The sequence below is a fragment of the Periophthalmus magnuspinnatus genome, chromosome 6, assembly GCF_009829125.3.
Source record: "Periophthalmus magnuspinnatus isolate fPerMag1 chromosome 6, fPerMag1.2.pri, whole genome shotgun sequence".
In the NCBI taxonomy this organism is placed as follows: Eukaryota; Metazoa; Chordata; class Actinopteri; order Gobiiformes; family Gobiidae; genus Periophthalmus; species Periophthalmus magnuspinnatus.
The window spans coordinates 17,190,674-17,205,282 of NC_047131.1; the positions used below are offsets into that span (position 1 = coordinate 17,190,674).

General features: G+C 38.0%; 1 protein-coding gene across 1 annotated transcript in view; it reads right to left on the reverse strand.

Moving 5' to 3' along the window:
• LOC117371833 (voltage-dependent calcium channel subunit alpha-2/delta-4-like) overlaps positions 1 to 13,953 on the reverse strand; it is a 55,943-nt gene extending 41,990 nt beyond the window's left edge. Inside the window, exons 1-12 of the mRNA XM_055222673.1 lie at positions 13,721 to 13,953; positions 9,483 to 9,564; positions 7,734 to 7,850; positions 7,522 to 7,581; positions 7,014 to 7,176; positions 6,485 to 6,616; positions 6,137 to 6,197; positions 4,149 to 4,299; positions 3,073 to 3,147; positions 2,218 to 2,307; positions 2,033 to 2,146; positions 1,643 to 1,721 (exon numbers count right to left, since the gene is read on the reverse strand). Of these exons, the coding sequence (XP_055078648.1) occupies positions 1,643 to 1,721; positions 2,033 to 2,146; positions 2,218 to 2,307; positions 3,073 to 3,147; positions 4,149 to 4,299; positions 6,137 to 6,197; positions 6,485 to 6,616; positions 7,014 to 7,176; positions 7,522 to 7,581; positions 7,734 to 7,850; positions 9,483 to 9,564; positions 13,721 to 13,845 (1,249 nt within the window). The 5' untranslated portion in view covers positions 13,846 to 13,953. The remainder of the gene's footprint in view (positions 1 to 1,642; positions 1,722 to 2,032; positions 2,147 to 2,217; positions 2,308 to 3,072; positions 3,148 to 4,148; positions 4,300 to 6,136; positions 6,198 to 6,484; positions 6,617 to 7,013; positions 7,177 to 7,521; positions 7,582 to 7,733; positions 7,851 to 9,482; positions 9,565 to 13,720) is intronic.
• Between the last annotated feature and the right edge of the window lie 656 nt (positions 13,954 to 14,609).

The following is a 14,609-nucleotide window of genomic DNA, read 5'->3' on the forward strand; positions in this document are numbered from 1 at the left end:
AAAGTGTTCAAAGCAATTTTAAAGTAACACAATGTAACTTTCTGCAGGTGGCATATCACTTGCATGGTTCAATGGAAATAGAAACCTGACTAAGGAGCTAAGCTTACGTTAAAACCATACTTTGGAACATTCTCCATGAAGAAAGATACTTTTTATGCCATACTGTGGTAGCCAAAAGGAACACCATTTCCAATACGTGAAGTAGATTCTCAATGAAATAAAACATCCAAAATAAACTTAAATAAAAAAATAAAAAAAACATGCATGAAAAAAGTGCACAGGTACAGTTGAATGAAGTTAAATGTCCTCTATTACACAAAATGGATTATTTTGAACTTTCTTCATCAAAAACATATCAGGAGTTGTTTCATTCACACATGTTTGATTAATCCTTTATTAGACTGCTACGTTTCCACAGCATAATGGGCTCGACACAATGTCGCTCGCTCTCCATTTATTTTCCATGGTCTCTCTGCGACACTGCGAAAATCGCTCGTCTCTCTCACCTCCGCTACAAGCAAAGTCGTGCACGTGAAAACCTCGCGCTCGTGCATGTCGACGTGCACACGCCGGCCTGCGACGCGACTAATGAAAGTTGAAAAATGTTCTACTTTTATCGCTGTCGCCTGCACAACAGCCAGTCAGCGAGAGTTTGATTGACGAGCCAATGCACTGTCCACTTCAGAAACATCATGGAGGAGAAAATTATACTCACGGTGTCGGATTTCCCAATTCTTTTTGACATATCTCAAAGAGACTACCGAGATATATCAAAAAAGCAGCTGCCTGGGAACTCGTTGGTGCCAGGGTGAATATGAGTGGTAAGTTAATTAGTTAATTAGTTAATTCAGATAAATTTATGGAGGCTAATAACCAAATGTATTAAAGACGGATTCAACATTAAAAAAAAATTAATTAAGGTTTTTACATTAAACAAAATTAGCTGCAGAATAGGGTGGACCCAGGATCGCTTTTTTTTTTTTAGTTTTGTAGAGTGCAACCAATTGTAATATTTTAGTCAAATGAAGCAAAACTTTACGAGATTTCATTTTAGCGTCTTTTTCCCATCTACCGCTATTAACCTCAAAATTCCCTCCAAATAAACAACCAATCAGACGAGTAGGAGGCTCGCGATCTGCTCTGGAACAGAGCGCGACGTGACAAGCTGCCGCTCGTCGCTGCAGTTTGTGGCTGACCGTGTGCTCGATTTTAAAGCCTCTGCGATGAGTGTCGCTGCACGCTGTCGTTAGTCGCTCCCAGTGTGTCGAGCCCATAAAATGCTCTGTTCCACCGTGTGAGGTCATAAAGTGATAATTTTGAAGTTAACATCTACCTTTTACCTTTAGTTCAGCAGAGATTGGCATTTCCAGGGCTGAAAGTATCCAAATGATTCTAGTGAATTTGTATGGACTTTAAAAAACACAGTGAAGCACTATAAGTATTTATCACATGACATTACAAGGTGGAGTGTTTTCTGTTTGAGAGAAAAACACAGCCTAAATTTGCAGGGTTTGTGTGTTAAACATGTGTGAATAAAACAAGACAAACTCCAGGTATGTTTTTGATGAGGTAACAGCATTATAACATATCATAAAATGAGCTTTTTAAAATAACATGAAAGACACAAACCCATAGTCCTCACCTTTGTTGTTGCAGGCGATCCATTTAGTGTTCTGAGCAAAAGTCATCTCCCTCCCAATCAGGTAAGTGAATACTCGCACCTGCACAGAAATAGATTTTATCATTTTAGTACACCAAATAAATATAATATGATGTGCCTAGGCAATTTTGTTATGACTCATACATCAGATTTATGTCAAAAGATGTGGTTTCAGTTATTAGAATGCAGCTTGTAATGTAATTAGACCCTAATAGAAAAATCAATACCAAGTTATCTCCTCCTTTAGTGCAACAGATTTGTTTGGGTTTGCTTATTTGGAGGACGATTTATTTCGGAGGGAATGGTGGTGAAGAATAGCATTATAACTTTTTTTTCTCGATTCTTTGGATGTGTACTTGTATATAACCTTACCCTGCGTTCTGGCCAGTTGTATTCCTCAAAAACGGCCTCAAAGTCCTCCATCGCTCCGTCAGTTATCAGCATTATGGCCTGGTTACACATGCTGCCCTGTCCATTCACTCTGGCCTGAAAATGGTAGCACCAATTTGTGTAAGCATTCATATTTTTAGCTAATACACTGTATTTCGTATACGCACATCATTGAGGATTTTGAACGCCTCCTTCATGGCTTTATTGATCTTGGCTTCGCCTTTGACATGAATCTCTTCCACCAGAAGTTTAAAATGCTGAAAAAAAGGGGTTGTTTGTGAAAAATCCATAGCAAATGTATTGGTAGCTGTAACGTTTTGGATGTGCTGTGAGTGTAGTGTTGGTGGTGTTCAGCGCGGGGTCGATGGTGCAGATTGGCAGCCTAGTTTCCATCAGTCTATCTCAGAGCAGCTGTGGCTACTATCTGTATCATGCAATGTATGATGCATTTTAAAGTGCTTTGAATACTTTGAAAGGTGCTAGATAAATCTAGACATATCATAATTACATAGAATAATCGCAGTTGCATTGTTAATGAAATGAATGTTAATTTAATGCCTACGTGTATTTTAAAAATTAAAGCTGTAGGTTAGGGTTCGATTTACTTGACTTTCTACTTTACTGACAGATAAACATAACATTTTAAATTCTGCAAGATTTACATGCAACCAAATAAATCCTTGTGTTGACAACTTTCAGCTAAGAAGTGCTGGTAAAATGGTTGGAAGTCAAAGTGGGCTGAGCTCTGGCTGACAGACGCTCAGTGCCGTAGGTCAACCTGCTTCTGATGGGTGGTGGTTTCTGAAGTGAGCCTAAGAAGTAGGCCAAGAGGCTCATCTCATGATGCGGCCTGTGTCTGTGTGTGAGGGTGGGTATTCATCACATTGTGGGGACAGAAATATGTACAGAGTCTCTTTATGGAGACCTTTTGCTTTGTGGGTCCAAATGAGGTAGATTTGGTGTATGTGCCTCTGTAGGGTGTATATGTTATGATGTTACTGACAAACAGATAACAGTGTTACCTCTCGATTGTCCAAGTCGGCCTGAACCAGGGTCCCTTTAAAACAAGGCTCAATGTAGCGGACGTAGTCTGTGTACTGCAAAAACACAGGCAATGCAATTTATAACTTAGAAGAGTAAATTTTATGTAAAGAAGGAATAAGAGGGGAATAACTAAACCTCATACTTATTACTCACATACCAACTTACAGCTGACTCATTTTTGTCAAACTGTCATTCCTCACTTTTAAAACTATTCTTAATCAATACAATTTTGATAGCAGGGATGAGAAGTATGCTTTACAACCTTATAGGGCCACGTTAAAATGGATATGACAGGTTTTCATATTTTTTTCAAATTATGATTGTCTGGTGGGATAGTACCTGTGGTCTATATATATATATTTTTTTACATCAGTGAAGAGGCAGTTGAGAAGAAAAGTACACAGAAGACAGAACATTCTAACCAAAATGCACAAGGAAGGAGTTTTTCTGGCAGTTTAAACCTTTAGTTGATAAATTAAAGGTGTTGTTTATTTGTATTAGTCCAATTATAACAATTGTGTAATTTTTTTGTAACATGTTTTGGCCCTTGTTAACATCATGGTCTTATGTATGTCACTTAATGTCATGTCTGTATATCATTTAAAATTAGACAAAACCAGGGAAAATTTTAGTCAAATCTTAAATATAATGATGTTGACTATATTTTAGTGAAATGAGTAGTCCAACCTGTCATATTCATATTATAAGTGCTCATATTAAGCCATTTTTTCTGATCTATATTATGATAATGTTGATATGTGATTGTTAGATAAAAAAAACAAACATCTATGCCATCAAAAAGATTCCAAGAGTTGTGTTTTGTTTCATTCAGACATGTTTAAAACACAAATCCTGAAAAAAGGGTTACTCAGCGTGCGAATGAAACAAAACACAACTCCAGGTATGTTTTTGATGAGGTAACAGCATTCTGACATGGCTAAAACCTCACAAGAATCGATTTAGCGTAATATAGAACCTTAAGAGTAGGTCATAAAAGAGCTCCCTAGAAAGCAGTTCATCATTCATTCAGTTATCAGCAATCACAGGTTCTTACAGCGATAACATTGACAAAGTCGTTTTCCCCGAGCGTATCCAGGATGGTGTTGATGGTGTGTTTGGCGATGGTCATCTTTAGGCCCTTCATGCTGCCGCTCATGTCCACCATTATAATGATGTCTTTGGGAGAGGTGGCAGCCTGGATGTACCTGGATGTACAGGGGGATTTACAATCAAAATAATGTCTTTTAAATACATATTTTATCCTTTCTGAAAGTCTTGATTTTCTCTCTGTAATTGCATTTCAACCTAATGAATCTTTGGGAAAATGGGATAACTGAATAAACTCATCATACCTCACTACCCTTCAATGTGGACAAAAAACTGTACAGTTCAAAATATACTTTTGTGGTTTTACCTGCAATTAAAAAAATAAATAAAGCGGACATATGATGCATTCTTAAAACCAGGTATGTTTTGATGGAACAATCTTATAACATAGTTAAAAACTCAACTTGGACAATATGTCATCTTAATAGTTGTTAGTGTTGGCTTCCTTTTGTAGTATTCTTGATGCACTACACTTGAATACTCCTAACTAATCTCACATACACATGCTGTCAGTATAGCTGAGGTTATTACCAAATCAGATATATTGTGGTCTGCTTAGTTTTACATTTACTATTTAACTTTCGATACATGGGTCATTTGACACACTAACTTTGATTTTTAAATGGTTGCACAGAAGCACTAATTGTTGCAGCAGATGCATAGTGCTGCTTTGCCACTTCAGTGGCTCTACTGCTTTATGAGGTGTCCAGGGACACTTACAAAGTCGCCTTTATTCAGAAATACATGAAGTGCTGCATATGGTGCCATGTGTGTGCACTGACCTGACTAAGGAGCTAAGCTTATCGTCTTTTACAGAGGATCAGGGTGAAGGCTCCACTGCTCAGCCAGCATAGTGCTATCTCCAGACTGACTGAAACTGAGCAGTCCAGCTCTGAGCTGGTGCCAAGTGTGTACATGTCCATAGTCCTTCCATGACCATCAGGGAATAATAATATTAAGCTATGATAAGACTATCTCCTGTTCCCCTGCCCAGGGCTCTGTCATTTTTTTGATTTGATTTAATTTTCAATGTTGATTTATACAATCTCACTGATAAGTATATTATAATTCTCAAAGTTAGATAAAATATGTATTTTTAACAAGTTATGCCAGTGGAACCCTCATATGTAAAAACTGATGATTTAAAAATGTTTAATTGTATTATATTTTACAACAGTGATTATTTTCCAAGATTGAATTATCTCTTGCTAATTCATTAAAGAAAACAGAAACTTAAATATTTCATATAACAGTGAGATAACGCTGCAGCCTCTGCCTAGAGCTTGATTGAGAAATAATTACATGACAAGAGATGAAGGATTTTTTCAAATTCAATTTGATAGGAAGCTCAAGTGGAGCGACTTTAGAGTCTAATATATATTTTTCATCAAAAATACTAAATTCACACATCTCCTGTGTCATTTTGATGTGAGTACAGCTCTGTCTGAGTATTCACACCTCTTCCCTCAGCACATGGCATGTTTTGGAGTCTGTATAATCCAGATAACAGTTATTCATTTACTAAATATATTGCTAATAAATGAGTTGTGATAAAGTCAAGTGATGTTTCAACCCTAAATCTAATGTGCATAATCGTGGAATACCTCTTGCTAAATTTCTACAATGCCAAAATGTTTCACAGCAGAAATGTTCCACTTTGTGATTTCCCGAAAACCTTGACACAGATGAATTCACACTTTCTTCACATTCCTTTACACTTGGCGGTGCCTACAGTCAGTGACGCCACACTGTGGCTTGTGAGATGACACCTTTAAGAGGCTAAACCGCGCAGCCATCTGCCCCACTGTTTACAGTGGAATTAACAAGATTATCCAACAACTATTTCATATAATCCTGATTGGTAAACAAACCATGAGATCTACTAAAGTAAACTACAGTTATAATGACTTTGTGAACGGTGTAGAGACTACTCACCAGTTTCTGTTTCTGCAGTCAAAGGCAGCCACTCCATTGGCATCTGGAGTCCATTTAATACCTGTGACAAATGCATTTATACAACATTACACAAAGAGTCAATATGGTCAGCACAGTGCTGTCTATACCTAGTTATTCCTAGTTACAACAAGAAAGTTCATATTTCACAACAGTTAATGTGTTTTTCTTATTTTACAAAATGACAATGCTCATCTTGCACTGCACCTGAGCTTCCCTGGTCATTCTGTGTCTGCGACCTCTCAATTTAAAACACATGGACGTCTGCACCACTGACAGCTTTAACTGAGCTTCTTTTACACCAGCAGATTTAAAATGGTGAGCTCTGACCTGGGTAGATCCTGAAGAAGCCAGACGAGCTGCCAAAGTACTGCCAGGTCAGAGTGGGGTCTTTCTGGAAGTTACCGATGAAGACGTCGTTCAGAGCCTCTGAGTTATAGATGGCATTCAGGATCACAGGGTCTGACCGGAGCACAAACACAGGTGATGACTTTTTAAAATTTCTTTTTAAACCTTAGTGAATGTGGGCTGGGTAATATGCCAAAATGTTTAAGATTTTCTAGAATTCTATTTGGAGTTCATCACTATGTATCTTGATATTACACTTTGTATCTTGATATTACCTTACTGACCAATAAAAAAGTCCCTTTTGTTGAGCATAGAGCTACATTAAACGGAGTGAGTCACAGTATGGTGATTTCACCTACAGTAAATACAATTTCATCTTCACTGTTACAGTGCAGTGCCCAGTCCCATAAGTACAAGGTTTTTTTTTTTTCCAGCAATCAGCACAAATTTGACATGACAGACCCTCCCTGGTGCTGAATTGTGTTGGGTAGAGATGGTCTAAATGTTGTACCTTTGTTGTAGACATTGGTGGGCACCTGGATGTCGCTCTGCTGGGTGTTCACTGGTAAATTGTTAAAGTGCTCATTCTCCTCCAGAGGAAACTCTCCTCCAAGATCTCCAAAGTTCCCATCTTCATCCGGTTGATTTATCAACATAGAGTTGTAATAGTCAAACTGAAATAACACAGAAAAAATATAAGATGCCATCATATATTTTAAGGTCTTAAAATCATCTAATTAAAGTCCTGTTTTTTTACAGCTTTGACATACTGAGAATACACTAATACACGAAGGAAAATCGATTTGCGTAGTGTATTAGTGTATTATTTATTATGAACAAACTCGAGGAGGTCAAGCACTGAACACAACTACCCACACTTTACAACCATAAAGCATTGGTGTATTATACTAACACAGACTGGATCATGCTTCATACACAAGTCAAATTCAAACAGGTTTCTATCGAGTTTAAACTTTTTAGCCACTTAGAATTAGAGCACTTAAGTTAGTTGTACTAACCTCTAAAGTTGCATTAAATTCATGGTAGAGATCAGCATCCTCAGCAGACTCTGCTAACCGCTGCAAGGGGAATCACATTGGGATTAATAAAATGTATGAAGGGACACAAAGGCAGTGTGTGCTCAGCCAGGATTTGGACCAACACCCATCTTCCTCCTGCCTCATACTCTCATATTTACAGAATATACAGTTTAGTAAAAAGGAGAGTTTACCTTCACAGACTTCATCTTGCTTCCCAACATGCGCTCGATTTCATCAGAGTAATCCTTCACCAGGTCTCTGCCTTCGATCTCCTTAATCTTTATGATTGACTCCACATCTTTCAATTTCTGCATGGAAAAAAACAAATCTCAAATTCAAACAGAATAATTCTAAATAAACGGTAGAGCACTTTCAGAGAACACCAGTCTTGTACATAGTTGGCACTAGTGTTTTTGCAGTGTCTTTCTGAGGTAATCAGGTCACTTTCTCTGGATCAACAAGATCGAGGAGCATCTGTCTGTGAGTCTGCTCATTTAAACCTCTCCCTTAAGAAAGTCTTAATTCATTATACCTGTGCGATCTAAAGAGACACGTTCATGTTTAAATAACCACCACACTGCAATGGACATATTTCTGATGCTGCACCTAGAATCATAACAACATACAAGTCAACCTGATCACAATATTTAGGCCACTGGTAATGCCCCATAAAAATTCTTATAAAGGCGTATAGCTTAACATACATAGATTTTGATGTAAACAGTGATTTTTGTGTGTGAAATCCTTAAAATCCTGACAGATAACTTGATGAATGTCTAAAATGAGAGCAGCTCATAAATCCTGCAGTAAAGAGAAAACACTCAATCTGGGCTTTACTGTTATCCCTGTGCTGCACACTAATGCCTTCAAATCATGTTTCAATATTGCTTTTGGTTGTTGCAGCTTTTCAGAGTCAAAGAAATGTGCTAATCGGCCATGTAGTAGCAAATTTATCTATTGTAGCTCATTACTTTTAAATCAGAAGCTATAGATTCTAGGAGTGCATTCACACCTGGTTTAAGCCCAATTCAGCTTTGAAGTAATCCTAGTTTAGTCCTGTTACAGTCCTAGTTTAGTCATGGTCTAGCCCAGGTTTAATTCCAGGTTTAATCACAGTTTAGACTTAATTTTGATGTGGTATATGCAATATCAATAGTTCCCTAACATCTTATTCTCAAGCTCATTTTTTTTGCCATCACTAGTGTCTGAGCTCCAGGCAATAATACAACACACCTCAATACCTCCTAAATACCTAAATGTGTTCACAAATTACTCATATGTACTTTATTTATATATATCGGGGGTGTCCAAACTTTTTCCCCGAGGGCCGTATACTGAGACATATTTGAAGTGGAGGGCCAGAGACCAGTGTCGATACAGGTTTGACAGAGACATTGTACCGTTAGTAAGACTTGGAAGATTATTTTTAGGTCTGTGTCACAATGCAGTGTGATTATTCAGGTTATAGAGGTACAATCTCTTCAGTTTGTAGTAAAAATACTGGGCCAGTTTAGGAGGAGGCATGAGGGCCAACAAAAATTGCCCCGAAGGCCGCAGGTTTGGACAACCCTGATATATGTCAACACTTTAAAGCACAGTGTAAATCTCAATTGACAGCCTACTACATTATACAGTGGTAGTAGAAGTAATAGTAGTAGTAACAGTAGTAGTAGTAGTAGCAGTAGTAAACAGCAACAACAAGCCTATTAGTAGTACTTTAAGGCACACTTTATTTTTGAGTCTCCATTGTCATATGATCACCTTGTTAAACAATAGTAGTAACAGTAGTGTTAGCAATAATTGTATTAGTAGTAGTAGTATTACAGTAGTATTTTCATTGTATTAAAGGAGCAGAAGCAGTAGCTGTAGTAGTTGCTATAGTAGTAGTAGCAGTAGTAAAGTAACAGTAGTAGAAAGCCAAGTAGTTCTGACATACTCACCTTTTGTAGAAGCATGGAGCCGGAGTATTTAACAGTCACCTCTCGAATCTGAACTGAGAACACATTTGCCCACTGCTGCACCCTGAAAGTGCACGGGAATAAAACAAGACAAAACATATTACAAGTGTAGTCATTTTCTTCTATATCTCTTTATGTATAGGCAGTGTACAGATTGTGTGAGGATTAATAATAGCCATAATATTCTCATTTTCCATATTGAAATCCGAGCCTATTTACAATGTGGATAAAACCAGGATTTCATAAAACAGATGACAGGATTACGCAGTATGGGAGATTGGATTAAACTCAAGCTTTCACCTTTGGGAGGTATGTTAAAATAAAATGTATAGGAAGGATATGATTGTAAATGTCACTGTACATTAGTCAAGATAGCAATATGATTTTTAGCTATATATTTTTAGAAAACTAAAATATCATCAATAAACATTAGGGCTGAAACTAATGATTTTTTTTTTTTTATTATTAATTTACTAGTCAATCGATTATTTCTATTGGACATTTGGACTTTTTAAATTCAATATCAAACAAATAAAGGTGGAAATATGGTGAGGGAAGGCTTCTAAATAAAAATAATTCAGATTGTAGTTGACTAAAGAAATTCTTGGTTGACTTCAGACATGCGTAGCGATTAGTCAGATAAAAAGGGGGTGTGGCTAAAGGTGTCAAAACTATTAGTATCTCTATGTACATGACCCAAACTGCACTCATAAGATTACAACTGCACGGGAGTTTAATCTGCCTTTTTACGTATAAATACCAAAAGATACCAAATCTTCAGCTAGCTCACAAACTTGTCCGTTCTGCTGTTGTCCCATACAAATCCTTGTAATCTAAATAAAATGATTAGCCCAATATCAAATTTTGATTGACTGAATACAAAAACAAAAATTATTTTATAGAATTGACTAGTCCTAATAAATATTCAGTTACACTATCGCTGCTCACACTATCAGTGTTCAAATACAGAAGTTAGCGCCTTTATGGAGCTGTTTTCCTACATCCACTGAGACATTTATTTTGTGGCGCAATAAAAATGTAGCTCATATGATTTGATGATTATGTTTTTTAGTCGTTTCCATAGAGACGCACAGCCGAGTTGGCCAGAAAAAGACAGTTAAATGTGACTGTGATGACAGAGATTTAGATAAGCTTCTCTTCATCTGGGTCAGTGCATGGCAGGTGTGTGGGTATTCACAATAACACAAATACATGGCAAAATGCAGCTAGTGGACACATAACAACACATTTTAACAACACATTTTATTAAAGCATTAACTAGTATGCAAATTTAAAGGTGCATTACGTTACTTTTATGATGGAGGGCACGCCACCTGCTTGTTTCCATGGAGTTACTTGCTTTTATCTATTTCCATACATCACAAGTAGGTGACAAGTTACAGGTCAGATCTGCAGAGAGGTGACTCCACTCACAGTAAAATGCATGTTTTACAAGGTACTATTTAGCACCTATAATTGAATAAGTAAGATAGATAGTTTAAAGCCATACTGTGAAACATTCAAATCTAAATCTGTGAAACATATTGACCCTATTCTGCCCCACCCACTTTTGCCCACTTTTACTTTAAATGTGACTAAACTAGGATTTCTTTGTAGTTGCACTTCCGGTTAAGCAGGAATCCCATTCATTTCAAGGGAGAATTTGGGAAAAGTTTTGCTGCTAAAATATGATATAAAGTAGGTTGATTTGTATTCATGTGCAAGTCCACACTGCACCGATTCTCTGGGAGGCTTTAAAACGGCTCTGTAGTTCCTATAGAACTTATTTGCTGTCAAGATCGACAGTCCCATGCAAAATAATATCACCAGAATGACAATGGTGGCGCCCATGACAACTTCTGGAATAAGGTGAATAGGTTGCCCATCAAATCGTAACAGGGATATTTCTGCAGTCCATCGAAAATGTACTAAAACTTTAAATGTCTTGGATGAAGTTCAAGTATGTCATAAAGTAAATAGACTATGAAATTAACAACAAAATAGAAGGAATATCACCATATAGCAGACACATCAAGAGAGGAACCCACTGAATAATTTTCCCTATTGCCTGTATATCCGCCTACAAAATAATCCACAATAGTGCATTTCATAGCACAAAAGCAGTGCTGGGTAAAAAACAATGTAGAAATGGCTTTGTCCCACTTCTGTCCACTTTAAACAATGATGGAGTATCCACACTGATCACTGCAGATTCCCAAAGTCTCACTGTTGTCTCTGAGGTACGACTAATTAAGTCAAGCAATGTTTCATATAAGCACCAACGCTAAGCTTGTGACGTGGCCTGGATTCTGCCTAAATACTGTATATGCTATGTTCTTATGTATCGGATTTAAACTCCTATAAGCTTAAATAGCACATATTTTAAAACAGAACTTATAAACAAATATTTCAAGACTTCAATCCCCAGTGTCCTCATTACCACAAGTTTGCTCTGTCTGTTCAAAGTACTTATGCTCTCAAAGATAAAATGTCTCCAAATTGCCTGGGATCCAGAATACACAGTTCTTCAATAGTTTACGAAGATGTGTCTGGTCACCGTTGAATATTGCCGCTTTCAAATGGACGTGATTGACAGGTGGGTTTGGACAGACACGGTCCATCCACATCAGAATTAAGAGGAAAAAATATCACAGGGGGCTAAAAAACATGGCGGATTTCTGCAGCATCAATGAGAGAAGCACTAAATTAATCTTAATATGAAGCGACATAAATTTGCTGTTATTTGTAAATCCTAGGTGACCAATGAGCTCCTTCGCAGTGGAGGACGTGGTGACCAGACTGATGTCAATCTGTATAAAAATATAGAAAGATATCATTCCGTATTTGCCAGGCAAGTCTCCACATGTACATGTATTAAAATTGCAGAAGCACAACTCAAAAATGAACATCCTACTCAGTGATTAGACATAGTATCGAGCCTTATATTTGTGCATACATAGAGAGCAAGTTACAATTTTTGGTCCTGTTTTAACTTGGCATTCATAGATTACATTAAGGATTTTGGTTTCCTCTGCTGATGTTTTAAGGTGACACTGTCCCTGTACTGGACTGTTCTGTGCAGGTCATGTGGGTCATAGAGGAAGGTGACCAAAGATGTGCAGTCATACCAGTCACACATGAAGGGAGCCGACCGTGCGGTATTGGACTCTATTATGATCAAACCCACAGCCACAAAGTAATTTTCTGATTTTCTGGGATAGGTCACAGTCTCCAACCTAACATGCACAGGCAAGCAGGTAGGTGGTTATCACATAGCACTGGTTAGCTTATTCCTTCAATCTGCTTCATGTACGTATAATTAATATAATTTATTGTCTTTTAATTTTTCTTTTCTGTTATTTGGAGCCCAATATTAGGATGGAGGGCATCTATATCCTGTAACCCACAGGTGGCAGAAAAGAAGAATTATAGGTGCAGGAGACCTAACCATACACCTTTGGACACTAAAATACATTGAAATATATATACAAAAAACTTCTGCCAGTATCTGGGATCACTCCAAGACTCTAGTGCAGAGATCCCACAGGAGCATGTGACTGCACACTACACTCTGGGGGATGTTAGTGATGCAGCTGTGAACACTCAGCTGTAACATGTTTGGAGTTTGGCCCAATTAAACCAACAATCACAAAGTAGGTCATGCTGGTGAATGTGAAAGGACTACATTACATAAAAAAGGTTTAGTCCTACAGATCACCTTAACTGATTTTACCACATTTTTGCTGTGTACTATTCATCTAATCTGTAAAAATACAGCTGAACTATCATTTCAAACCAGTGCATGTTACTGGTAGGGCTGCATTTTAGAAATGTGAAATGTTTTCAAATAAGGTATCAGTTCACAATAAACATTTCTTGAGAAAATACTGAAATGTGCATTACTCAGCTCTCAGAAACTACAGGTTTAAACTATACTGCTTCTCCACAAAAAGAGATTTAGTTTAGTTTGGACCTAATTTATTGCAGTCTTTGGGATTTCATAATTGTCACTAAAATTCAGTTTGATTTTTATTAACTGTGCAGCTTGTTATTTGGTCGCTCATATTTGAATTTTAAACTTCATGAATAAAAATAATGGTAGTAGTGAAAAAGTGTTGTCTTTCATAGAATAACCCACACTGACACCACCGAATGAGGTCTATTCAGACTAGCTCTGACCAGTTGCATCTGCTAATATTCTTCTACAAAAACACACTTACGTCTCTGGTGGGATCTTCATCTGAGCTTGAGCTGCCAACCATAAACTTAAAAATCCTAAAAGTCCCAGGAACCTCCCGACTCTTCGCGTCCTGACATCCATGCTGCTTCTCCAAACGAACTTCATAGACAGTTTGTAACGGGTAAAGGTTTCCTCATGTTGGCTTGATCCCAACTGTGATAAAAGTATCCGTTGTTGCCAGTCCACTTGTAAGAACTGGTCCTACGATTTTCATGTTCTCCAAAATTCCACGTTGCAGAAGATGAGAAACTAAACGCGCAAAGCAACGCGCTCTTCAGGTGAACGAGATGCCACAAATTCCCTCCTCCAAATTTTCCGAGATACATCCAACATGATTCTTGCTCCAGCAGTTACCACCAGTAGCGATGCGGGTTAAATTTAGCCAGCATTTCGTCGTTGTAGATTTTTTAGCCGCTTGCTCCCACTGTCGCCCAATTTGCAATGTAATCTGCTTGGATTAAAAAGTGCTCTTCCCCGGCCGGCATAGAGAGAGGCAGGCGCGCACACAGAGGAGCCGGTACAGGCAGGGCGGGAGGGGCAGGGTCGGGGAAGGGGATTGGGCCAGTCCTGTGTTCTAACTAAGAGGATTATAGCGATTTCTGGAGACAGACTGCACTCCCTCCAATGAGAGCGGCCGGAACAGGGTTAGGCTCAGCGCGGGGCTACAGTGATATGATGCGTCCCACACCAAAACACAGCCACTCCAATCATCAGAACGTGTTACACTGCTTTGTTCAGTAGTGACAGCGGATCAATGATAGAATTATGAAAGAACATGGCTGGTTACTACACTCAGAGGTGGGACACGTATCGCATCAGAAAATGTATTTGTTTTAGAGATATGCAATGCAGCGCACGTGGTCTATGGT